Source organism: Halichoerus grypus, chromosome 2, assembly GCF_964656455.1.
Source record: "Halichoerus grypus chromosome 2, mHalGry1.hap1.1, whole genome shotgun sequence".
Classification (NCBI taxonomy): Eukaryota; Metazoa; Chordata; class Mammalia; order Carnivora; family Phocidae; genus Halichoerus; species Halichoerus grypus.
The window spans coordinates 201,760,629-201,787,578 of NC_135713.1; the positions used below are offsets into that span (position 1 = coordinate 201,760,629).

The 26,950-nt window shown below is 46.9% G+C and overlaps 1 protein-coding gene across 6 annotated transcripts in view; it reads right to left on the reverse strand.

The window, feature by feature from the left end:
- SLC39A11 (solute carrier family 39 member 11) overlaps positions 1 to 26,950 on the reverse strand; it is a 319,753-nt gene that overhangs the window by 272,907 nt on the left and 19,896 nt on the right. For 4 of the 6 annotated variants that reach the window (XM_036083773.2, XM_036083770.2, XM_036083779.2 and 1 more), the window contains exon 4: positions 506 to 664. The exons of 1 other annotated variant lie outside the window; for it this stretch is intronic. In XM_036083773.2, the coding sequence (XP_035939666.1) occupies positions 506 to 664 (159 nt within the window). Of the gene's footprint in view, positions 1 to 505; positions 665 to 1,029; positions 1,127 to 26,950 lie in introns of those variants that run through there. One more of the 6 variants, XM_078066018.1, reaches the window with a different exon arrangement.

The window sequence follows — 26,950 nt, forward strand, 5'->3', positions numbered from 1 at the left end:
GACTGGAGCCAAGGGGCATACAACCAGGCAACGGCAGAAGTGAACTTGAACTCAGGGCTCTGCTGCCCAGTGTCCCCACCTCATCCTCCTGTTAATAAGCCCTTGCCGATGTGACGCTTTGTCAATGGTCTTATGCTATAGTTGGGTGTGTCATCATCTTCGTGATGACAGTGTAGGCTCCTAAGGGCCAAGACCATGATCATAATCACTCACTTCTCCCAGTTGCTAGGTCCGCTCAGACACAGTGCCACACGGTACAACGTCAGCCGAGCTCTCTATTTATAATGAAATCTGACATTTAAAATCTGAACTTAGCAAAACGTAACTAAGGGGATGATTAGTCATATTACCAAGAGCTTATTTTCTTTTAGGACCAAAAAAAAGTCCCAATTCACGGTAAATTTCTAGGTAAAAGCCCTAAATGGCTTGAAATATCTATTTCTACATCACTGGCTACTCAACAGAGCCACGAGTGGATACGTCAAGTCTGAAGAGTGGTACTCACCAGGTGAGGCATCAGGAGGTCAGCCAGGTGGACAAAAGCAGCTCCGAGGGTGAAGCCAACGGCCACGGGGAAGAAGGCGAAGGCGCCAAAGCCCCCAGAGGACGTGGCCATCTCAACGGCGGGGGCCAGGAGAGACCAATAGGAAGCTGCTAACATGACCTGCAAAACCACAGTGAACAAGCCATTAAACCAACCACAACCCCAAAAGGCCTTCCAAGTACCCACTTCAGTTGCTCTCCGTGGCCCAAACCGAACCCTACACAAGTGTTAGGCCTTTTGTCTTCAACATTCGGTACTCTCTCAAACCACAAAGCCACCACCAGAATGTCACAGGAACCCAATACGGCACGGGATGGAGGTGACCTTGAGGATGGAGTCCAGTTTGCTCTTATCTAGCCTCTAACTCAGTGGGTCTCAACCGCTGGCCACTCTACCCTCTGGGGGATGTTTGGCAATGTGTGGAGACATTTTTGGTTGTCACGGTAGACATGCGTCACACACATCTGTCTCCCTTCTATTTTTACCTGTTAGCTCTGCGTCTGCTCTCTGGAGCACCAAAGAAGGTATCTTTCCTCTAGGATACGTGAGACAACCGCTGATCAATGTCAGCTTGGCCTTGCCAACTTTGTTATCTCTAAAAGGAAAGAAGGGGAACTAATATTTATTGATCACCTACTATGTCCAGGGAAATAGATCTTTGATATCTTCTTTTATCATTGCCACAACCCTGGGAGGCAGATGCTGTTTTCTGTTGCTATCCACAGATAATGAAATTGAATCTAGAAGTAATAAGATAATGTGCAGGAGGTCACGTCGCCAATAAATGGCAGATTCACGGACCTGAGCAAGTAGGACCATAATCACCTGAATAAGGGCAGAACCATGAAAGGGAAGAGAAAAATGAAGCCGAACCCAAATCTCAGTGAGGTCAATTGGATAAAACTTCTGCAGTGTTTACTGAATTAAACGCTCATCCACGACTGTTTACTCTTTTTTTTTTTTTTAAGATTTTATTTATTTATTTGAGAGAGAGAATGAGAGACAGAGAGCACAAGAGGGAAGCGGGTCAGAGGGAGAAGCAGACCCCCTGCTGAGCAGGGAGCCCGATGTGGGACTCGATCCCGGGACTCCAGGATCATGACCTGAGCCGAAGGCAGTCGCTTAACTAACTGAGCCACCCAGGCGCCCCACGACTGTTTACTCTTAAAGATGCTGTGACATCTTCTTGGCAAGAGTACACCCACTACCCATCGTAACCATATGACAGTCATCACTGACATGTAAAATGTTGAATGGGCTTCTAAAAATGATTTAATTATGCCCTGCCTCAAAAAAAAAAAACATCTGCATCACCCGTCTCCAAAATAACATTTGGAGTGACAGAACCAGGTATTACAAAAGCAACAATAAAGAACAAATCCATGCAGAAAGTAATTTTCCTTCTGCCAACCATCATCCACAGACAGTCATTGCTGTGGGCCCCATTCTCCCGGCAAAAGTCTTAGTGCCACCCACGGAAAGATTGTATTTGCCTCAGAAACTCCCAGAAAGAAAATGCCTCATCAGTTCAGCTCCATGAGATCATCCAAGGAAGCTTGTGGGCTCTTTTCCCGTGCTACAGCCTAACCCGTCCCTTTCCCAGACTCTTGTCTCACTCGCTTTAGAACTCAAGAGCCCTCGGGAGCTGCTGTTCATGGTAAACTCTGCACCGAGGAGCACCTGCCCACACGTGTCCAGCAACCTCTCTGTGTGCACATTCCAGGGCCTCACAAACAGCCCCACCATCAGCGACCCTAAGGCGGCACCATCCAGGAAGGCCACTCATCTCATCCTCCAATCCCTCCCTGCATCCCATCCTTGTTGATGCCACGGCGGGGGGGGGGGGGGGTGCAGGGGGGGCACTTCCTCAGCCTCAGTTCCCCATCCACCTCTTCCACACAAAGTTGAACCTCTTCTGCCCAAGCCCCCTTCCATCCCTCTGCATCCCTGGACGCCAACTTTTTCCTTGCCCCTGCAGATGAGAAATACAAAATGTTCCCATGGACAAGTGACAGGAGGTAGAACGGAAGAGATGTGCCTCTCAACGGAGGGGTGCTGGGATGCTGGGATGCTTGAAAGAGAAGAGGATGCCGGATGATTCAGATGGGCTCCTCCTCGAGCATCACCGTTCTCTATCCTTCCAGTGAAATCCAGGACCCAACTGGATTTCCTTCATTTCTTTTCCTCACCAGACTCCTGACCTCCTACATAAACTGGAAAAAATGACCAAAGAACAATCGTGAAATAGAACCAGGTTGCCTGTCCAAAGTGACAACAGGGCCCAAAGAAAAGCTATTTAGAGGGTGTATGTGGGAGACAAAATGATGACCTCCCCCCAAAGACAGCCACATCCTGATCCCCAAAACCTGTGACTATGTCCCCCTTACGTGGTAAAAGGGACTCTGCAGCTGTGATGAAGTTAAGGACCTTGAGATGGGGAGCTTATCCTGGATGATCTGGGAGGAGCCAATGTGATCCCAGGGTTCTTAGGAGAAGACAAGAAGAGTCAGTCAAAGAGAAGATGTGATGACAAGAGCAGAGGTCACAGTCAGTAAGTGACTGGAAGATGCTGCCGGGCTGGCCTGAAGCATGGAGGAAAGGTCATGAACCAACATGTGGCCTCCAGAAAGTGGAAACAGCAAGGAAACAAACTGTCCCCTAGAGCCTCTGGAAGGAAGGCTTGACTGTAACCCAGGAAGAACCATTTTGGACTTCTGAACTCCAGGACTTTCAGATCACATATGTATGTCCTTTTGAGCTGCTACATTTGTGGTATTTTCTTACAGTGGCAACAAGAAACTAATATAGCCTTTGAAGGCATACGTTACATTTTTTTTTTTTTTTAGAGCAGTTACAAGTTCACAGCAAAATAGAGCAGAAAGTACAGAGAAGTCCTGTGCCCCACACTTGCACAAACTCCCAGTATGGGCACCCCACACCTCAGTAGCATATTTGTTGCAATAGATTGATACACCATTATCATCCGAAGTCTATGGTTTACATTAGAGATCAGGTTTGGTGCTGTACATCCTGTGGGCTTGTATAAATACATAAAGATAGGCATCCGCCATTCCAGTATCATTAGAGGGTAGTTTCACAGCCCTACAAATCCTGGGTACTCTGCCTATTCATCCCTACCTCCCCACAACCCTTGGCAACCACTGATCTCTTTACAGTCTCCATAGTCTTTTGCCCTTTCCAGAATGCCATACAGTTGAGATCACACAGTCCATAGCCTTTTCAGATTGGCTTCTTTCACTCAGTGATATGCTTTTAAGATTCCTCCATGTCTTTCCATGGCTTGGATAGCTCATTTCTTTTTAGCCCTGAATAATATTCCATTGTCTGGATGGCCCACATTTTGTTTGTCCTCATTCACCTACGGAAGGATATCTTGGTTGCTTTCAAGTTTCGGCAATTATGAATAATGAATAAAGCTGCTATCAGCATGTGTGTGCAGGTTTTTGTGTAGACATAACTCTTCAGTTCATTTGGGTAAATAACAAGGAGTACAATTGCTGGATTGTATATTAAGCCTTATTTAATAATTGCCCCCCACGTAGGTGGCCGGCTTGAAACTCTCAATACTAACAAAGCTCCTTTAAATGTTAAGCATTTTTTGATCTGGATGTAGGGACATTAACTAGCTGATACAGTAGCAGGAAGTCACGCATCTGATTAACCCTCATTTACTCCTAAGAAGCAGGGCCTGGAGGGGATAGGCTATGGAGGAGAAGGTGGTGAGAAGTGGGCCCAAGACTTCAGGTAATGAGCTCCACAGGGAGGTCCTTGCCAGCCAGTCCCTTTATGACCCCAGACGACAGATACCCAAAGCCCTCCTACTGCGCTACAACGCTTCTTATAAAGGCAAAAACTAGTCTAGCAGCACCAGCCTTGAAGACATGGGATAGAAGCATGAGGAGCAGACAACGAGCACCTTCCTCTCCCCACCTTTGTCTAGAACAGGAATGCATAATCAGGTTTTAGGGCACATGGCAGGAGCCTCACTGTTCCCCCAAAGCCCTTTTCTTGCCTCTTTATTGCCAAAATAAAAAGTAAAGCCCAATCAATCAAATGCACTATGGGAAAGCTTATGTGAAGCCCATCCTCCAAGCCAGGTGTTGCTAAGACCAAAGCGACCCAAATTTTTGCTAAATAATCGGAGAAGCTCAAGGGAGCAAGCATTTCAATAACAATGACAATTTCTGCGAAAAGAGCTAAGAAGGAAATACATTTTTTTTAAAAAGAGGACCGAGTATCTCCCTTCTGTCTGGCTAGTTTGGGAGGCCTACTGCAGGGCCCAGAAACCTGAAGGTGGAACAGAGTGATTGTCAGACAAGCTGACATGTGAGAAGCTGTGTCTCTTCCTCACTTCCCATGACCAAGGTTGATCCCGCCCTGGCTCCCTTCTTGACACACTACCCAGGGCGTCTCAGCCCCATAACTGACCCCAACAACGTCCATCCCTGCAGAGGGGCGAGTGAAGGAATGGATGACCTGAGTTAATTTTTAAAAAATGGATGTTGATTTTGTTCCTAGTTGACAAAAAATGGGAACAGCCCAAATGTTCATTAACAGGTGAATGGAGAAACAAAATATTCCACTCAATGGAGTACTTTTCAGCCATGAAAAGGAGTAGAGTGCTGGGTACATACTACAATTTAAGGGAGCCTCAAAAACATTAATTATGCAAAGTGGGAAAAGCCAGACACAAAAGGTTACATAGGATATGATTCCAATTAAAGAAGATGTGGTGTATACATACACAATGGAATATTACTCACCCATCCAAAAAAAAAATGAAATCTTGCCATTTGCAATGACGTGGATGGAATTAGGGGGTATCATGCTGAGCGAAATAAGTCAGTCAGAGAAAGACAATTATCACATGATCTCACTCGTATGTGGAATTTAGGAAACAAAACAGAGGATCATAGGGGAAGGGAGGGAAAAATAAAACGAAATCAGAGAGGGAGACAAACCATAAGAGACTCTTAACTATAGAGAACAAGCTGAGGGTTGCTGGAGGGGAGGTGGGTGGGGGGATGGGGTAACCGGGGGATGGGCATTAAGGAGGGCACGCGATGTAATGAGCCCTGGGTGTTACATGCAACTGACGAATCACTGAACTCTACCTGACACTAATAATACACTATATGTTAATTAATTGAATTTAAATAAAATTTAAAAAATAAAAGATAAGAAAAATAAAAAATAAATAAAAGAGTATGATTCCATTTACACAAAATATCCAGAATGGGTCAATCCTAGACACAAAACAGATTAGTGATTGACAGGGGGATGATGGGGGCCGGGAACGGGGGAGCAACTACCTAACGGGTACAGGGCCCTCCTTGGGGGTGATGAAAATATCTGGAACTAGACAGAGTTCACTGTGAATGTACTAAATGCCACTGCATTGTACACTATAAAATGGTGAGTGTTACGTGGATTTTATCTCAATTTAAAAAAATGAAAGTTTTTTTAAGCTAGCCTTAACCGTTAGAACCCTCTCTTGCACAACTGCCCCCAGCCACGTGCTGAACCCTCCAGCCCCGCCCCCCCATCCCTTGGCCCAAGCACTTCTATCCGCAAAAATGCCAAAACACCAAGACCTTCCTCTCATGCCCTTTCTTCCAAGCATCCAAAACCCTTTACCACATATATACACACAAAAATGGGTGGGAAAACGCAGGACTTAGAATCAGGTCCAAATTCGCATCCTGGCTCTGCCACTTACTAGTTAGGTAGCCCCAAGCAAATAATTTAAAAGCTCTCTGCAGCTCAGTTTTGAGCAAACCAAACATAGGGGCAGTGCTTACTCTATAACAAGATCGTCTTAAAATGATATGGGGCAATGCCTATACCACATCGACCTAGTTCCCGGCGGGAAGTTAAGGGTTAAGTTGGTATTGCTAGATTCTTCCCTGAGCCTGCACTCAGCATGCTCCCCACCTCAGCACCATCTTGCTCCCTCCCCCTCCTCCAGGGTGGCCCCTTTCCAACACACTGGATTCATTATTTGTGTCCATATCCCCCGGGCACTAGGATGAGGGCCCTGCTATGAGCATCTTTGTCTCCTGGCACCACAGGTCTGAGCGGTCCTGAGGCAGACCCTCGATATTGGTTGCCTAAATGAATTTTCTGTTATCCCTGCTAATGATGGGGAGCAATGGGGGTAGAGAAATCAAAAGAAGGCATAATCAGGAAGTGATTCAACACTCGTTTTTTTAGTCTACTACCTAAATTTTAAAGTGATTTTACCTTCCAAATTAAGTACTATAGAGGCTCATGCTCAAAGGCCTTCACTCCTTTGACAAACACTGGATGAGTCATTGTTTAACATAACGGAGTTTTTCTTAGGTGTGGAAAGAAGGTGGTATAGAATTTGCAGAGTGTCACGGAAGAGCTGTTGAATAGAGTCTACTGATAGAGTTGAAAGGGGTTTCAGGAGCCTGCCCAGTCCAAATGCTTCATTTAACAGGTGGGAAAACTGAGACCCGAAGGGATCCAGTGGATCTTCTCAAAGCCCCAGAGCAAGCTGGCACCATCCGAAGCTAGCTGCATCAGCCCCACATCAAGTTCGTACCAGCCTTCCCCCCTCCCCTGACCCTGAGTCCTTTAAGAAATTCCTTTAAAGGGGCGCCTGGGTGGCTCAGTCATTAAGCGTCTGCCTTCGGCTCAGGTCATGATCCCAGGGCCCTGGGATCGAGCCCCGCATCGGGCTCCCTGCACCGCAGGAGGCCTGCTTCTCCCTCTCCCACTCCCCCTGCTTGTGTTCCCTCTCTCACTGTCTGCCTCTGTCAAATAAATAAATAAAATCTTTAAAAAAAAAAAAAAAAGAAATTCCTTTAAGAAATTCACTACAGAGTGAAGACAAAGTTGAAGTTAGTGCCTCCCTTATCACCAGACAAAGCATCCCAGAGCCACAGCTGGGATGTATCAGCTTTAGCAATCATCAGATGTAACCTTGATCCCAGGGACATTCCCCACCATGGGGATATAACCTGCTTCAAGAAAACCCAGCACTAGGAAATATTTGGCAGCTCAGCAACAGGAGAAATGATCTTGTTAAACATTTTTCTCTGCAAGATTCATCAGACCTTACAGACCTAAATAAACCTTAAAAACCAAAACCCATAGCCCAGGACTGCCTTAGAGGTAGGGAAACAAGCAGTTCTGTAGCTCAAAAGACAACGTCCCCTTAGCAGCATGGCTCAAGCTGGCAGCTTCAAAACAAAATCTACGTATATTATGTTCTCGGTGTAGGGATCTGAATGAAAGGCGCACCTTCCTCTCTTGCAGACCACATTTTAAAACAAGAACGCTCCAAATGAAACACATTTATCCAACACATTTATCCGTTTATTCTGGACTGGATGCTGAGAACAGAGGAAGGACAGCATTGGGAAAAAATGGTGAAATCCAACTAGCATCTGGGGCTGAGGGAACAGTGATGTACCAATGTTAATTTCTTGGCTTTGACAAATGTGCTGTGGTTATGTAACATGGTTAGGGGAAACTGGGTAAGAGTATGCAGAAATTCCCTGGGCTGTTTTTGAAACTTGTCTCAAAATCTAAAATACTTCCAAAGAGTTTATTAAGAATTAATAGTAACAGTTACCAGGGCCTGAGAGAAGATTGAGGGGGATCATGGCAGCTAAGGAACATGAACTGTGTGAGCAAAGTCTTGAGGCCAAGAGGGCCCACGGTTTGCTTTGTGGGGTCAGCAGTGACTGGGTGGGGTGATAGTTGGGGGGTGGGGGGGACTGCATGCCTCACAAGCTTCACATCAGGGAAACCTACAGCCTCCTCCCTGTGATTCAGAGAGGTTGAGTAAGTCACCCAAGGATACCCAGCAAGAAGTGACAGAGCTGGGATCTAAAACCCAGGTCAAGCTCTTAATCCCAAAGCTCCATTCCATCTCTTAGACATCTGAAATTCCTCAGAAACAACAACATTCACAATGTCACCTACTCAGTGCGTCCAACCAGAGAATGATTCCCCCTAAATGTAACTGTCAGTGTTGACCGTGTTCATGATAGCAGTATTTACTGTGCTGATGTGTAAATCCTAGCCCATTTTGGAATATCGTGGAATGTAAGTTGTGGAACTTATAGTTAAATGTTGCCAATCAAACACAAGCTGCTGGATCCCGAATTCCCACTGGACTTAAAGTATAGGGATGGGAAGGATCTCGACCACAAAGACAAAAGGAGAGGGAGAGGAGGAGCAGGTAAGGACTGACAGACACCCCAAGGAGGCTGACCCCTGAGTCAGAGTAAGATGGGTCACCCCTAGAACCCAGATCAGCTCAGGGACGGAGGGGCCTGGAGCCATGGGAAACAGGCAGGGAGATGGGGTGAAATTGAGGCCTGGTGGAAAGTGTGGCTAAGGAGCCATCGGACCCCAGATTCTTCCTGTACCTCATGTGGCCAAGCAACTGGCCTACCTCACGTCCAGCTAGGGGCGGAGCACCACACTGAAAATAAGGGAACATGAAAGCGTGTGTGCCAAACGGGAGCACCCAGCGTGCTCCCACGTCCCAGCCCCACTGCCGCCCGGGCCACCCGCTGGGCAGCTTCTCCCAGAGCACTGCCTCCCCAGATTCCCTGCACACGTGACTCTGGGCCAGGCTCTGCTTTTGGGGCAGCCGGCTGAAGACTTCACCTCCTGGTACCCTTTGGGGTACCTCAGCAGGGCCTGGGGTTCAAGAGCCCAGAGGAGAAGAGGGGCTGGGAGGCTCCCGGGAAGGGCAAAATCGTAGAGCCCCTGGCCAATGTGAATGTCTGGAGGAGAGATTTATAGACCTCCAGACGGGAGACGGGTGGCCAGCAAAGGGGGAAAATGGAGACCTTCACTAAATGCTGGAAAACACAATTGCACAAGAAAGGAAATTCATAAATAATACTTACAGTCTTCATGTAAGCGGACTGATTTTGGGCTTATTAAGTAATTTACTTATTTATTGTGAGAAAATATACATAAAAGTTGCCATGTTAAAGTCTAGCCAATTCAGAGGCATTCATTACATTTCACATGTTGCGGGACCATCATCATTATTTCTAAAACTTTCTCACGACCCCAAACAGAAACTCTGTAACCACTGAGCAATAACTCCCCATTCTCCCAGTCTCTCCCCCCAGCTCCTGGGAACCTCTACTCTACTCTCTGTCTCTACGAATGTGCCTATGTTAGATGTTTTGTGTAAGTGGAATCATGCACTATTTGCCCCTTTGCGTCTGGATTATTTCACTTAGCATAATGCTTCTGAGGTTCATCCACACTGCAGCGGGTGTCACAGTTGCATTCAATAATGGCTCCATGATATTCCATTATTAAGCTGTAACTACTGAACTAATCTAAAAAAATATAATGTATCTACAGTGTAGGATGCAGCTGGAGATAAGAGAACCAGGTCCTCATCTCCCACACCTGCAAGTCACTGGCTACGTTTAAAGCTGAAAGAGTCAAGCTGTGGAGGAGTAGGCATGCAGTTGAGAAATGTAGAGGCACACAGACAAAGAAACAGCTAAAAGTGGGCCATTCATGCTCATCCCTGAGAAGTACAAATCAGGAGCGGGGAACCGGGAAAACTTGACTTTGTATTTTTTTTTAAGATTTTATTTATTTATTTATTTATTTGAGAGAGAGAGAGAGAGAGAGAGTGAGTGAGAGAGAGCACGAGCGGGGAGGAGAGGGAGATGCAGGCTCCCTGCGAGCAGGGAGCCCAATGTGGGGCTCGATCCCAGGACCCTGGGATCACAACCTGAGCCGAAGGCAGAGCTTAACAGACTGAGCCACCCAGGCGCCCCACAACTTGACTTTTTAAACTTTACATGCACATATCTTTGGGGAGAATCTCAAAATAAATTGATAATATCATTTAAAGAGATTTAAATATATAAGTAAATATTATAAATAAACGTATAATACAATTTCCAAATGTTTTAATAATAGGAGACCCTGACTGCACAGTGAAAAGCCAACAGGAGAAAAGGATCCTATGTACAAGAACTCCATTTCCAGAAATGCTTCTGCAGGATAATGAGACACCCCCCGGATGGCATGTTTTTGCCAAAGGCTCCCCTAAATCACACCCTCAACACCAGGAGGCTGAAAGGGACTGGAGGAGACATTTAAAATCAGCAGACAGTTGCAAGCTCTTTCTCATGTTGCCAGAGACTAAAATCCCCCATTTCCCTTCTGCAGTTCCCAAAACTAGCAAAACCCAAAACTTCTTTTCTCAAAGCATTGTGCAAAATGCCACAGGGATCCATACTTTATAATGCTATTAATTTCCCTCTAGTGTCAGAGGTACCAGCATAGAATTAAAAAAAAAAAATCAGCTAACCATCTCGACCACAGCAGGCAAATCTTTTCATTTCTGCTTCAGCGCTCATTTTGAGACAATTTCCACTCTGGAAATATTAATGAATTTGTAAAGAGTTCCTTAAGGATCAGAATATTCCAGCATGATGAGTGCAGCTAAGCATTTCTTTTATGATAGGAAAGACAGTTTAAAGACTGGAAGAAAATCCAAGCCACAGAACAAAATTTCCCTCTTAATGAAAAGGGGAGAGGAAATCATTTCACTTAGATCATTTACGATGCACTGATTATCAGTATCCGTTATTCAGTGTGCACGCGTCTAAGGAAAGTGCACTGAATTCTACAGAAGACAGGAGCACAGAGTTCAAAATAACAGCATCCAACCCAAGCCATGCTGCAAGGAAGTAGGTTCATCCTTAAATGTTTGTTGAAGCAAATGGATGTGGATTCTAACCTCTAAGGCCACTGTGGAATTAAGAAGTAGGCACAGACTTGGGGCACCTGGGTGGCTCCGTCGGTTAAGCATCTGCCTTCGGCTCAGGTCATGATCTCAGAGCCCTGGGATCGAGTCCCACATCGGGTTCTCTGCTCAGCAGGGAGTCTGCTTCTCCCTCTGCCCCTCTCCTCCCCCACCCCCTGCTCGTGCTCTGTCTCTATGTCTCTCTCTCTCTCGAATAAATAAATAAAATCTTAAAAAAAAAAAAAGCAATAGGCACAAATTTGCAACCCATAAAAGTCAAGGCAATAATGACTCCGAAAGTGCACAAGCCAAGGAATGTCTCCAACTTCTGTCTCCAAATCAAATATGAAATTAATTTTTAAAAGTCAATCGATAAGTACTTCATCAGTGACTATTACAGGCCCAACATTATGCTGGATCCTAGGGGGCTGGGAGGGAGGAAGCTGATCTGGGTCCTGCCTTTGAGGAGCAGGCTGTGTACCATAATAAGACAGACTATGGAAGATGCCCGAAATAAGTGGAGAAGGTATCTGAAACAATACACGAAGGAAGCCTCCCCTCATCCCAAGAAAGGAGAATGGCAATACTGTTAAAAAGTAAAACATCAGGGGCACCTGGGTGGCTCAGTAGGTTAAGAGTCTGACTCTTGATTTTGGCTCAGGTCATGATCTCAGGGTCGTGAGATCAAGCCCCACGTTGGGCTCCATGCTCGGTGCGGAATCTGCTTAAGATACTCTCTCTCTCCCTCTGCCCCTTCCCCCACTCCCAGGTGCATGTGTACATGCTCTTTCTCTCTCTAAATAAACAAACTAATTAAATCTTTAAAAAAAAAAAAGTAATACATCAAAGGAAACATGGTGAAGGGCTCTTGACAGTTGGATCTGGTTTGGAAAGGAAAACAAGGGTAGGACCGTCTAACAGTCTGGGAGGCAAGCGTGCCAAAGCTTATGTTGTGGGGACTGCAGGGGGATCAACCCGGCTGGAAGAGAGGGTGTGTGTTGGGGTCCCCTGGGACAGTCGGGTACGATTCAGAAGCCAGGCAGAATGGCTTAGACTCAAGATATGGGTGGGTTGTTTCCAACTCTGGCTGCACACTAGAATCACCTGGAGTTTTTCAACTACAGAAGCCAAGGCCCCTCCATGATCCACTGGAACAGACTCGCCTAGATTGGAAACCAACAGGTGGAGACCTGACCGGAATGGAGGCACAGGGACTGGGAAGAAGGGAGAAATCTGCAGAATGAGGTTGGCCATGTCCACTCAATACTGAGCCACCCAGCAGAAACCCATGATGGGTAGCCACAGGTATTCTGCATTGAGCCAGCTTGCAAATTTGGCAGGTCAATTATTACTCATGACTCAAGCATGAATCAAATTCGTATGGAGGCTGTATCTTTACCTAGTTTTCTTTTATCAAAAAGCTCTCATAATAGACCAGCCTCACATAATTTTGTAGACCTAACTCTAAACAACTCAAAATTATAATAATTTATATTTAGCCTCAATTACAGTTATTAATTGACGCAGACCTGCTTCAATGACCTGACTCTTGTTACTACACCTACTCAGTGAAAATGATGGGCAAGGTCTTGGCCTACAAGTTTGCATTCAGTCACCAAACTGGGAAAGGACATATGAGCCATGAGCTTGAGTGGTGCCTGGGAGGTGCCGTCAGTTAAGCGTCCGACTCTTGATTTTGGCTCATGATCTCAGGTCATGGGATCAAGCCCCGTGTCAGGCTCCACACTCAACAGGGAATATGCTTGAGATTCTCCCTCTCCCTCTGCCCCTCCTCCCACTCTCATGTGTGTGCTCTCTCTCAAGTAAATAAATAAATCTTTAAAAAAGAAAATAGCTGTTAAAAAAAAAAAAAAAAACCCTATGACCTGGTAGTTCCTCTCTCAGATAGCTACCCCAAGAAAAATGAAAAATACTTCCACACAAAGAATTATACAAGAATGGGGCGCCTGGGTGGCTCAGTCGTTAAGCGTCTGCCTTCGGCTCAGGTCATGATCCCAAGGTCCCGGGATCGAGCCCCGCATCGGGCTCCCTGCTCGGCGGGAAGCCTGCTTCTCCCTCTCCCACTCCCCCTGCTTGTGTTCCCTCTCTCACTATCTCTCTCTCTGTCAAATAAATAAAATCTTTAAATAAAAAAATAAAAGAATTATACAAGAATGTTCACAGTAGCTTTATTCATAGCCCAAACCTGGAAAGAACCCAGATGTCCATCAATATGAGAATGGATAAACACACTGTACTATACTTATGAACCTCAGAATCATTACATTGAGTGAAAGAAGCCTGACAACCCTAAATACACACACACACACACACACACACACACACACACACATATATATTCTTGTGCTTAAATGCAATCATTTAATGCAATCATAATGCAAAGATTTAATGCAATCATAATGCAAAGATTTAATTAATGCAATCATTTAAGCACAAGAATATGCAAATCTATATGGTGATAGAAATCATAAAGTAGTTGCCTAGGAAGAGAGGAAGAACCAACTTAGGTAATAGAAGTTCTTCCTAGAGTGACACAATATTCTCTATCTCATTTTGGGTGGTGGTCATACAGGTGTATACAATTGTCAAAACCCACTGGGCTGACACCGTAAGATCTGGGCATGCTATTATATGCAAATGATATCCCTTTTTAAAAAACTCTTAGGGGGCACCTGGGTGGCTCAGTCAGGTGGGCGTCCGACGTGATTTCAGCCCAGGTTGTGATCTCAGGGTTGTGAGATTGAACCCTGCATCAGGCTCTGTGCTGGGGTAGCGTCTACTTGAGATTCTCTCTCTCCCTCTGCCCCTCTCCCCACTCACGCTCTCTAAATAAATAAATATATATATAAATTTTGGGTTGTTTTTTTTTTTGATGAGCCACATTTGTGCTGTGAATAATATACTGGGTATCCAGGTTCTAGGGTCCACCCTAAAATGGTCCCTCTGGGGATAGGCCTGGGTCATCCCACACAGTCACCAAGTACCTGACACAGCCTACGCCCAGAGCCAACAGTCAGGCCATTATTAAACACGAAGGGCCAGCAGTATTAGACAAATACATTAATCATACCCAAAAGGACCTCCTAGCATCTGTTCTCAGTGACCACAGGGCTCCACTGGTGAGGCCCTAGATTGCAGGACAAAGCAAAAATAATCACCCAAGGCACATCTGGGCTTCCAATTTACTGACCAACAACCCAATTCCAATGTGCCCTGCCAGAACAGAGGGAAAAGAGCTGAAAAAATCCTCAAGCTCAGTCCTGCTCTAAACCTAAGTTCTTGTTCCCATTCCAAGTGCAACTCAATTCAACAAACATTTATTAAGCAGTTATGGTGTAAGGTGCCCCCCTGCGCTGGATGCTCCTACTGGCAATGATCTCAGCTACACCTAGAATAAGACCGCGGTGCTCCAAAGTCAAATCATAGTTAGACTATGATTGGTTTGAGAGCACCATTCCTCTTCCACAGACCCATTATTCTGAATAATGGAGAGGTGCGAGTATACTAATTATTTGGGTCCTTTCAAGGCAGATTCAGACTAGCTAGATAAGGGAGGACTCCCAGAATCCTTCAGCCTGCCAGAATCATTAACGCCATGGACTCTAAAAGTGGGAAAAGCATCCTTCTTAGACCTCTTCACCAGCTGGCCACCAAGAGAGCGAGAACGTGATGCTGCCCAAAGCAAACCTCTCCATGGCACCCAGCCACCAATCCATCAGCACCCTCTCAACTTCGGCCTGTTGATGGACAATCGCACCAGTTGGTCAAGCCTCCCCCACCCCAACACCACCACTCACTCACGCTGATCCAATCTGTCCCAGATCTGGCTGCTAAGGAAGCAGCTCCTGCCAACATTCAGAGGAGAGAAGAGTAAGCTGTCTGGCTCCATTGAGAAAAACTCAAAGATCTAGTTGAGGATTTTCTCCCACTGCACAATTCTCCCTCAACAGTGGCAAGAAACCACCAAAGTACTGGCTTTGTGCCTCTCCTCCTAGCTCAGAGAAAATTAGCAGGGAGGCTTAGGGACACAGTCTTCATGGTCAAGAAGGAAAGAGGCCATCCCTGACCTCCTGACTCAGAGAAAATTAGCAGGGAGGCTTAGGGACACAGTCTTCATGGTCAAGAAGGAAAGAGGCCATCCCTGATTGCAGACAAAATCACATTTCATTTTTACCATGCATGAAAACATGGGTTCTCAAAGTGTTTTCTGCCCTAACTCACCTGGGGAATGCAAGAGATTCCCATCAGTACGGTGGCACCGACCCCTGGCAAATGGAGGGCAGGAGGGCAGAAACGGTGGGACAGAATCTCAAGAAGGGACCGAAGTATGAAAGAGCCTCCTCACCTAGGGTTGCCTGATTTTGCAAAGAATAACACAGGGTGCCCAGCCGAATTTGAGTTTCAGATAAACAACGAATATTTTTTTCATTTGGGACACACTTACATGAAAGAATTCTTGTTTATCTGAAATTTAACTAGGAATGTGTATTTTATCTGGAAGCCTGGCTAACCCTACCTGCTACTCTGGGGCACATCCGCCCATTTTTTTCCCCCCTCTTCCTCCCTCTTTATGAAACACAGTGCAGCAGAGTGGATATAAGGCACGACTCTGGAGTCGGACTTCCTGATCCAGATCTAAGTTCCAAGCTGGGAGACCTTGGGGAAAAGAGTCATATCTCCAGGGCTACTATGTCTTCACATGGAAAACAGAAACAATAGTGGAAGAGTGGCACCCATGAGTAAAATGGAATTAATCATGATAACAACATTTATATATAGACTGACCACGTGCCAGGAACTTTCTGAATCCTCCCAACGTTAAAAGTAAGATACTACTATTATCCCTACTCTATATATGGGGAAACTGAGGCACAGGGAGGTTAAGTAATGGACAAGGTCACATAGTTCGTGGCCAAGCCAAGATTCAAATCCAGCCTGTGTGGCTCTTGAGTCCCTGCTCTCCGGCATGACACTGTCCCTACGGTGGTGCTTCTCGCCTACAACAGCTGTGAGGATTAATACCATAGCGCACGTTAAATGCCTAACACAAAAACGGGCCTCAAAACGTGACAAATACTAGATATTATTATGCTTGTTATAGGTCTCTCTTTTTACTCTTATTAGAGTATTAGATTTGAGATAAGAATTTAAATCAAAGCCTTATGATTTAAACATGAGAGTTCCTAGGGACAGAAGCCCCATTTACCCATCGTGACAACGGCATGTAGACACGTGTCTGCGAGTGGATAATAAAATGCGTGTAAGCATGAAGTATGGGCTGTGTACCCAGGCAGATCCATATGTAAAACACACAGCAGAGGGGAGACATCCCCAGCCACCAGAGGACCCTCAACATCCCCAGCCCCGGGTCACGGACACCCTAAGTTTTAATCCACTTCAATAACATGGACGGATGGGTCTGTTTGTGCTCACATGCCTAGATGTGGAAAGAACCGTGCCACCCAATCGTGGGAGACAGGCGGCAGGGAGCTGGGATCCTAGTCCGTCTCGGGGAGGGCAGGAAGCTGGCAGAAGACAATCCAGGAGGCTGAAGGCCTCGCAGGCGGGAGAAGCCCAGGCTGGAGGGATGGGGGGTGTGGGGGAGACCTCCTACAGAGCGCTACGCCCCAGGGTGTGTGAAACCTGACATGCGGCTTAGGGCTGGGAAACTCAGCATTCCAGGAGTGGCAGGGCAGGTTCAAGCAACAGCCAAGGTCCAGGTAGAACACACATATAATAGGAAGCACGGAAAGGTGATAGGACAAGGCAGGACAGTCGGGAATACTGTGCCAAGATGTTTAAACTTTATTCAGTAAAGAAACAGGGAGCCGTGCAGAACTTCGGGGCGTGGGGTGTGGGGAGCATGGGAAAGGGTCTCAAATATGATTTAGGAAGACGATTCTGGGGGCAGCATTAATTAACTCAGGAAGCAGTTAACGAGTCAGGCACTGAGGCTCATATTATGAGAAATATTATACAAGACAGGAGAACTCTGCCCAAGAGGAGCTTCCTCTCTAGTTAAAGAGCAGACAGGTGACACACAAGAAAACAAATAAAGAAATTCGGAGAACAATGAATGAAATGGAGGGAAATAAAGCAACATCCTGAGATGGATAGTGACGGGGAGGAGCTATTTTGCGTGAGTAGTCAGGGAAGGCTTCTCGGGGGAGGTGACATTTGAGCTGCAGTCTGAATGATGAGAGGGGCAGGACTCAGTTCCAAGTAAAGGGAATACATTCCTGAGGTCAGAACAAGCTGGGGACTGAAATGGCCATGGTTGAAGCATGGTGACCAAGGCGGGGAAAGGTACCTGAGGACAGAGAGAAGGGCAAGGTCCTCGCAGACTGTGGGGGAGCTGGGACTTGATTCTCCGGCAGGGGCGATGGGGCTGATGTGCACTCTCAGAAGCTCACGCTGGCTGCCGTGGATGAGGGGTGCAGAGGCGGGGCGGGCAGGGAGGTGGCAGCCAAGGCAGAAACACAGAGAATCCACCCCTGGCACGCCTGGGGGATCCCGATGGCCCAGACCTGAAGGCACAGGTGAAGGAGGGTCGAGTTTGGGCTGTCCTCCGGAGGGAGAGGCAGGGCTTGTCGGTGGAACGGACGAGGAGGGTCACGTAAGAAAAAGTGGGTGAGTCTCCTGCGGCAGCCTGGCCACACCCACAAACTGGGGGGCTTTGAAACAATGCAAATGTGTTCTCGCATGATTCTGGAGCCTAGAAGCCCCAAATCAAGGACTCTGGAGTGCCAGGGCCCCTCTCAAAGCTCTAGAGAAGAAACTTCCCTTCCCTCTTCTGGCCTCCAGGGCTTCGAGCCATCTTTGGTATGCCTTGGCTCCTTTCCTAGGCACATCGTTTCTGTCATGTGGCCATCTCCTGCCTGTATGTCTCTAGGTCTGTGTCCAAATTTCCCTCTTCCTATAATAGGCCACCAGTCATATGGGATTCGGGGCTCACCCTAAAGCAGTACAATCTCATCTTTACTTGATTACATCTGCCAAGACCCTATTTTCTAATAAGATCACATCAGCAGGTTCTAAGTGGACAGAGACTGGGAGGCGGTGGGGCGGGGGGACACCATGCAACCTAGTGCAGACGGGAATCGAGGTGACCTCCAGTTTGGGCCTGTGCCGCTTGGCAGAAGTTGGTGCTCTTGACTGAGAAGAGAAAACTTGGGGATAGCAGAGGTGGAGTGCAGGATGGGGAAGGAAGTGAAGTAGGGCGGTGGAGAGCTCTGGGCTGAACTTGTTAAGTGTGAGCAGTCCATCCGACGGCCAGCTACAGGAGAAGGAACAGCTGACGGCGTAGGCGAGGAGCCCGTGAGGAGGCTACGGGGGCACCTGCTGGCTTGGGCTGGGGCGGCAGCTGCCACAGGGGGAGCGGGGAGAACTGCGTACAGGTGGCAGGTGCAGAGGGGACTGGCGCAGGGTGAGGGACAGGCAGAAACTCAAGACTGATTTCAGAAGCCTCTGGTGCAAATAATAATTTAGAGACATAAACTGGGCCATGGATATAAATAACCAGCTCATCACCAAAGACATGCCTAAGGGTACTAAGGAACTAATAAGATGTTTCACCTCACCTGTGAGCAAAGAAAAATCAGAGAAATGTGAATCACCGGGCTGAGGGCACAGACTCCAAAATCAGACTGACTTCAGACAAATTCCAACAGTGCCTGGGCACATCCTGTCCCCTCCATAAGCCCCGTTTTATCATCTGCAAAACTGAATAGCAGCCCCCAGCTCGTCCAGTTGTCGTGAGGACTAAATGAGCTAACACATGGATGCGGCACGTACAGGGCACTCAGAATGCTGGCTAGTACTAATGCAAGGCACCATTTCTTTACCCAGCTGGAAACTGGTTTTACCTTTTTTTTTTTTTTCTTTAAGGAAGCTCTATGCCCAACATGGGGCTCCAACTCACAACCCTAAGATCAAGAGTCACATGCTCTCCGACTGAGCCAGCCCCGTGCCCCTGGAAACTGTTTTTAAATGCATGTCCCCATGGGGCACCTGGGTGGCTCAGTCATTTAAGCATCTTCCTTCACATCAGCATCCGTCAGCGGGGAGTCTGCTTCTCCCTCAGCCCCTTCACCCCCCCCCCCCGCTCATGCTCTCTCTCAAATAAATAAAGTCTTAAAAAATAATCATAAAATAAATGCATGTCCCCAGTGCTACCCCGGGGGGCCTCAGGAACCAAACAGGAAGAAAGAAGGCTCTTAGAGAGACCTCAGAAAACTCAGGGAAGCAACATTTATAAAGAGAAGAATCTATCATTTATATCAAAGAGGTACAAATGTACCTCTTACAATCCCATTCTTTTTAAGTTATGTACCATGGAAACGGACAGGGTGATGGAGGGGGGAAAAGAAACAGGGAGAACAACAAATTTCTGGAAAGTGAAACTATGAAAACATAAAAAAAAAAAAGACACATTTGCTCTTTTTATGTAGTTGAAGTCAGTGAAACTTCCCACCATGCAGAACAAAACAGCAGAGAGATTATAAAATAAAGAGAGAAGAGAGGAAAACGAGAGACTCATGCAGGAAGCCCAATAGCCAACTAATAAGATTAATTGAGAGAGAGAGCAGAGGACCACTGGGAGAAACTATTAAAGAAACCTAAAGATAACACTGACCAAAACTGAAGGATACTGGTTTCCAAATCAAAAAATTGCAGAATAGGGGCACCTGGGTGACTCAGTCGTTAAGCGTCTGCCTTCAGCTCAGGTCATGATCCCAGGATCCTGGGATCGAGCCCCACATCGGGCTCCCTGCTAGGCGGGAAGCCTGCTTCTCCCTCTCCCTCTCCCCCTGCTTGTGTTCCCTCTCTCACTGTGTCTCTCTCTGTCAAATAAATAAATAAAATCTTTAAAAAAAAAAAAATTGCAGAATAGATTTGTTTAGAAATATGGGGGAAAATTTCTCAAACAGAAAAGTGGTTACTTTTAAGAAAGAGGGCTGTGGGAAGCAGGGGAGGGGAATGCTGTTTTTTTCTTTAAAGCCTTTTATTAACATTTGTTCTTTCTAGACATGTGCACTGATGACCCTGAGAAAAGTAAACAACGATTCAAAAACTCAAGTCCAACTTAAAATGAGCAACAAATCATTAGCTAAAAATATCCTGGCTATGCTCGCAGTTAAGCGCATTTCAATTATACCTGGATAACAGTGAAAACTGATATGGCCAGTTCTTGTGATGGGGAACCATGCAAGCACCAAGATAACAAGAAAACGTTCGGGAAATATTAAGTGAAAGAACGTGTTTTTAAACGTTATGTACAGTACAATCCCATTCTTTTTAAGTTATGTACAAACAAAGAAATTTATCCAAGTTCCAAATGTATCCAAGCATCCAAGATGGCGCTGCTGAGAAAAAAGGTGGGACGAGTCTGTGTAGGGAAGATAATCAGCTGTGGGTGGACAAGGGCTGCTTAGTAACAAGGGGGCCACATACTGAAGGAAAGCTGTTCCCAAACCGTAATGCCCACGTTCGCTCACTTAGGTCAATTCCAAATTCCACGTGTGTCCTCCGCCCATTTCCCTTGACAGGAGATAATAGTAATCAAAATGTATTAGGCATTTACTATGTGCCGATCACTGTGCTAAGTGCTTCAGGTATTTTGACTCATTTCATGTGCACGACAACCCTATAGAGGAGATAGTACTGTTTTACAGACAAGGAAACTGAGGTTTACACAGTCTGGGCTCATACAGCTAGTAAGGAGAGAAACCAGGCTCAAACCCAAGAAGGTGACTCCAGAGCTCATTATAATACCAAAGTGCAGGCCTTCTAGAGAAAAGGCCCCACCCCGCAGTGCCCAACACCCCCTGCCCTTGGCTCACCCCACGCCACTGACAGTTTGAGACATTTCCTGGCATGACTACATCCTGAGAAGTTCATCGTAATTAAATCATGGGGAAATTTTCAAAGTGCTTCAGAGATGTAATGAGTTTACATTCAATTAATTCCTTCCTTCATTGGAAGAATCAGGAAGACGGATTTCCTTATAGACTCACAGGGTTTCTCATTGCCTAATTTGAGATTTCATCCTGATGTTCCAGAGTTGTCCATCAGTGCACACAGAGGGTCTGGAGAAATTGGGCTGGGCCTAAGGGCATCCAACACCCCAAGGAAAACCTCTAATGCACTCACCAGCTCATTCAACGCTTATATTAAAAATATTTTTTAAGTGCCAACTACGTTGGAGTTCCAGTACTAGGGACCAAGTCCCAGTGGTGAAAAAGACAGCCCCTGCCTTCCAGGTGCTTCCAGTTTGGAAATGAGGGGGAAAAAAATGAACAAACAATTAGGATCTGGCGATAAGTACTATATAGAATAAGCAGAGAGCTTCAAATGCTTGTCAAGGAAATCCTATCTCAGATAGGGGCTAGTAGATGAAGAAGGGGAAAAAGAGATGCTCAGTCTGTTAAGGAGCAAAGTCTCAATGGCAAGGATGTGGAAGGGACCGGGCTCTCAGAAAGACAGAGCAAGCAAACCCTCAGGACTTGGGAAATGAGGTCCATCGTGACAAGACTGAGTTCGAATAAATGAGAGGCAAATTCTCCCTTGACCAGTGAGCAACAATTTACCTCCCAACTCAACCTGCATAGAACCAGGAGCATTCCTATTTCAAACCAGCTGGATGCTAGCTCTCTCCAGCAGGGAGGGGCTCATCCTTTCCAGGGGTTACATGAGATGAGGTCCCGCTTAGGGTACTCCACATTGATTCAGGAAACAGAGCAAGGGAATATGAAAATGTGTAGGCACAGGAAGGCTCTCAAAGAAAGCACAGGTCTATGGGGGCAGGGGTGAGTGGGTGGATAGGACCCATTCTTCCTCTTCTATCCATCCATCCATCCATCCATCCACCCACCCACCAATCCATCCATCCATTTGAGCATTGGTTTATTTGTTCAATACATCAAAAAAATTTATTGAGAGCCTTTCATATGTCAGGAACACTTCCCCAGCATCTTCACTGATTGATTCTTTTTAAGATTGTAACAGTCATGACTCCCACCCCTCCCAGGGTACTCTCTATCCTCCTCCATTTTTTACTGTGCTCGTTTCACATTCATCTCTGTCTGACATACGTATGTTTTCGTGTAGACTGCATCATGTAACTCTCTCTGCTAGAATGGCAGTCCCACGAGAGCAGGAATTTGGGGTTGCTTTGTTTACTGTGTATCCTCAATGCTTGGTGCACCTTGGGGAGACCTTGGGAGGACCTTGGGGGGACCTCAGGGAGACTGAGACTTCCTTCTTTTCCACGCTGTCCCATGCATCCCATGGACAGATGACACAAAGAAGTCCAGCATGGGAGGTGGCACACCCTTCATCTATTATGTGCAAAAAAGAAAGCCTACAGCACCCAGATTATTATGAGGGTCAGATGAGGTAATGGATGGGAAAAAGCTTTGAAAAATATGAAGCAATAAACCATTGTCACATAATAATATTTGGGACTCAGGAGCCCATAAGATGAAGTGTTCCCTGCAGTCCGCTCATGGACAAACCCCACCCCGCAGATCTCTTCACGCATAATTACAGAGTGCTCTGCAAATTCAGATGGGTAATCTACTTAAAGCTTATGCACAGCCAATGAATCTTTGCCCCTTCCTCCTGCCTTAAATACAATACTAATCTATTTTCCCCTTGCTTATGCATTTTAACAGATACGTATTTTTTTTCTAACCCCCTTCCCAACCACCCCCACCCCACACCCCCGCCCCAGAGAACAACTAACTCACTTAGCCCCAGGGCTGTCATGGTTAATTTCTTACAAGAAGACCAGGGCTTCAGAAACTAAGAGGTTTCCAAAGAAACGCTACCAAAAAAAAAAAATCTGTGCAAGGTAAGTGTGCAAGCTTCCTTCCCTTCGCTCACTTGTCAAATGCACAATTCTCATGGCACTCACTCTCCATCGGGCCTGATGGTTCTATTCTGATTGCTGTTTGGCGAAGTCTGGAGAAACAGCTCATCGTGGCCCAGAGCCAAAGTCAAATGTGGAATTAAAAGCCAGGGCACCAAGACAGCAAAGATCAGCGTCCACCAGCAAGCTATTAAGGTTCCTGTCTCCCTGGTATTTTGTTCTCGCTTCGGTCTGGAGGGCACAGAGGTATTAAGCAGTCATGCCCTGATTTTCCCTTTCCACTCCGAGCACAAGGTAGGAGGGGAAGGATTTCAGTCTCGATGAAGCCGGGAGAGGCCTGGAGGTTACAGGACATGCTGCTAATCACAGGGATTGTAAACAGCTCGGCCAGAAATGCAACCCAGGGCTCCCGCCTCACTGTCTGAGCCCAGCGCTTTTTATTACTGTGTATCCTCAATGCTTGGTGCACCTTGGGGAGACCTTGGGAGGACGCAAGCTCTGCGTCCTGGCCTCAGCTGCCCAGAGAGGGCTCCTCTCGCCCAGGAAAGTGGAGGTGTCACAGAGGTGTTCCTGAGGTCCCATTCCTTGGGGTAGGAGGCATCCAGGAGGGAGAGCCTGAGGCTGACACACCTCTCTAGGCCCTGGGAGAAGGCAGCTGAGGATCCTCAGCCTCTGATGATAGCGTCTCCGGTCTCCATGTACTTACCACCCCCGGGGGGCAGAGAGAGGCATAAATCCATAGTTCAGCACCATTCAGCTGCTCTGCCCGCACTCCCACCAGAGAAACACTAGGAGGGACCTTCCCTCCACCGCCCTGCCCTCAGCAACGTGCTCTTTATATCCTTAAATTATGTTCCTAAAATGAGGCAGAGACTCCCCTGGAAAGACGGAGTAGAATGGATGCCTGAACTTAAAAGGGAATTTTTTGACCCTTAAAAAAAAAAAATCAAAGTCATATAGGTTAAGGAAGCCAAGCAATGCTGAGGCGTGGAATATAAGTTAAGAACTGGTATTTGTCCCGGGCCCTTCCAATTCCACAGTGTGGACACACCCACTCTCAAAAGGTCACATGTCCCCCAAGAAAAGATTCCAGGGAGAGTACATTACTGTTAGCCACAGAATGTCACCTCACCCCATGCTAGTTCTTGCTTCGAGAACAGCGTAGCCCTCGTCCTGAGAAGCTAGTCCAAACACTTTCCTCTCAGGAGACCAGAACACACCCATGACGAATCTGGGCCCATGAAAGTTCTGCTTCTCTGCCGCCCATGGAGCATGAGCATGAATTAAGCTTCACTGGGTCTTCAGATGTCTTCTTTGGGTGTTTGTTAGCAAATGGAATGAAAACCTAGAAAGAGACCTTCCTCTTACTCGATGGGAGTGATGCCCAAAGAGAAACTAAGAAGCAGGATGGAGAAAACAGGACAAAGGGAGACCCAGCGTCAGGGGCCAGGGACTTCTAGAAATGGCAACAAAAAGGCAGCCAGCAACAGAAAAGGAATATTGATCCTGGGAGGGTAGACCATCAACAGGCATCACCTCTGCATGCATGGTGAGGTGGCAGAGGGTGGAGCAGAGCCATGATATTTTGCAGGCTCCTGCCACCAAGAACCCTCGAATCTGGGTGAGCCTTGCAACTTGCTCTGGCCAATAAAACATGAATAGAGATTTCGTGTAAGCTCCTGAGTCTAGGCCTCCAAGGCCTTACAGTTTCCACCTACTGACCCATGAACCACCATGTGGGACAGAGACCCAGAGGACAGGTAGAACCAAGGGCCCACAACTGTGAGGGAAGGCCTCCTGCACCCTCCAGCCTATTTGCACCAGCAGAAGACCCCACCTCGTGAGTGACCCAACGCAAGACCAGAAGAACTACCCAGCTGAGCCCCGCCAACCCAGAATCATAAGAAATAACAAATCGTTGTTGCCGTAAGCCACTAGGTTTTGGGGTGATTCCTAACTGGCACAAGGAGTGTGGGAGATGTTTGCCGTATCTTGAAGCACGTGGGCACATTTGCTATATGCTGACCACCCGACCTCCATTACTCCTACTTTGGCAACGGCACCTCGATTTTGCTTCAGAGGAAACATCTCCCCCACCCCCATTATTCATCATTTTTAGTCTTTGCTTTTCATCTACTGGGAGGAGGAGGAGGCCAGTAGATGTGGACAGGTCGCCCAGGCCTGGCCAATCAATACGCCACATTCCCATGGCCACGGCGGTTTGTGTCCGGGGATGAGCACACAACCCAAGTGACTCCCTGCCCATGAAAGTCAATTCCAAGGCCATTTAAGCTGGGGAAGGAAGACTCCTCCTCCCCTCGGATGTGAGACTGAGGGGATGTCGACAGAATATCCAAAAGTAGAGCCACACAGGGAAGAACAAGGCCAGGAAACAGAAAAACCCAGGCCCCGGGGATATCTTTGGATCTACAGAGTCTAACAGTATTATCTGAGTCAAGTTCTATGCCTGGTATTTTAAATGCATGGGCCAGTACATTTCTTTTTGTCCTATGCCAGATCGAGCTAGATTTTTCATCATCCATGCCCTCCAAAGCCCTGGCTGATAACAGAGATGGAGGGACTTTTTTTTTACTGCATACCCTCTGTACTACTTGAATCTCTTGCCAAGTTCATGTTTTACTCCTCCACTCTGAAGGAAACTAGTTAAAGAATGAATAACGCAGCTCATTTAAAAGAACAATATATACAAAATGTACAGAGAGAAGGTAAATCCATAATAGCATTAGGGCTCAAAGTTCTCTCTGCAATGGGTTGTATGGCCAAGAGGGCTAACTGCCTGCTCCAGTTTCTATTCTCCCCCATCCTTCAGTAACAGAATCCCACTGTCTGGCTGGGCACATGGCAGCACAGCTGAAAGACCATGTATCCTAGCCGTCCTTGCAGCGAGATGGGGGTCTTCTAATAAGTTCTGGCTGGTGAGCTGCAAGTGGAGCTGTCAGGCAAGACTTGCAGGGAATCTCCCTCCCACCTACCATCTGGAGGGTGGATGTGATGACCTGAGCTCCAGCAGCTACCTTGGGCCAGAAAGGCAAAGGCCTCCCTGTGGGGTAAAGCACTGAGTGGAAAAAGGAGCCTAGATCCCTGGGGACTCCAGCCACGGTCTCTGAATTTCTTCTGCATGAGAGTCTTCCTTGTTGAAGCCACTATTTGGGGGGTGGGGGGGGTCTCAGTTACTCTCAGTCAAAAGCAGAGTGAGCAGAAGGAAGCATCACCATCAGTACGACTAGCTGTAGGTGTCTGGTTGCCATGGAGACTACCCCGCCACACAGATTCCAAAGTACAAACCCACTCAAATGAGAAAGGCCCGATGTAAACTCCATCTCTTCTGTTTCTGGCAGAGTCCCCCTCACTCAGCCCATAAGCCAGGAGGCAACAGCAAATTCTCCAACAGCCCCAGGGGAAGGAGCCCCAGGAATACAGTAGCTGTGATGGGCTTGATCCTCTCTGGCTACCTGCACAATCAGAGGGCTGCCAGGTCCTCTCAGTTCTCCAGCAGGACCATCCTTTGCTCTCTCCCTTCCTAACTCTCTTGCCTCTGCCTGATTCAAGGCGCTAAGGGGTCCAGGCATCATCTAAAGTAATGCAAGAGGCTCTGATCTGCCTCTCTATCATGGCCTCCCCCTGCACGCTCCCTACAGCCACGCTCTCTGCCACCAACAGAATGCACTTCCTGAAAGTACAACTCTGGTCCCCTCACCCT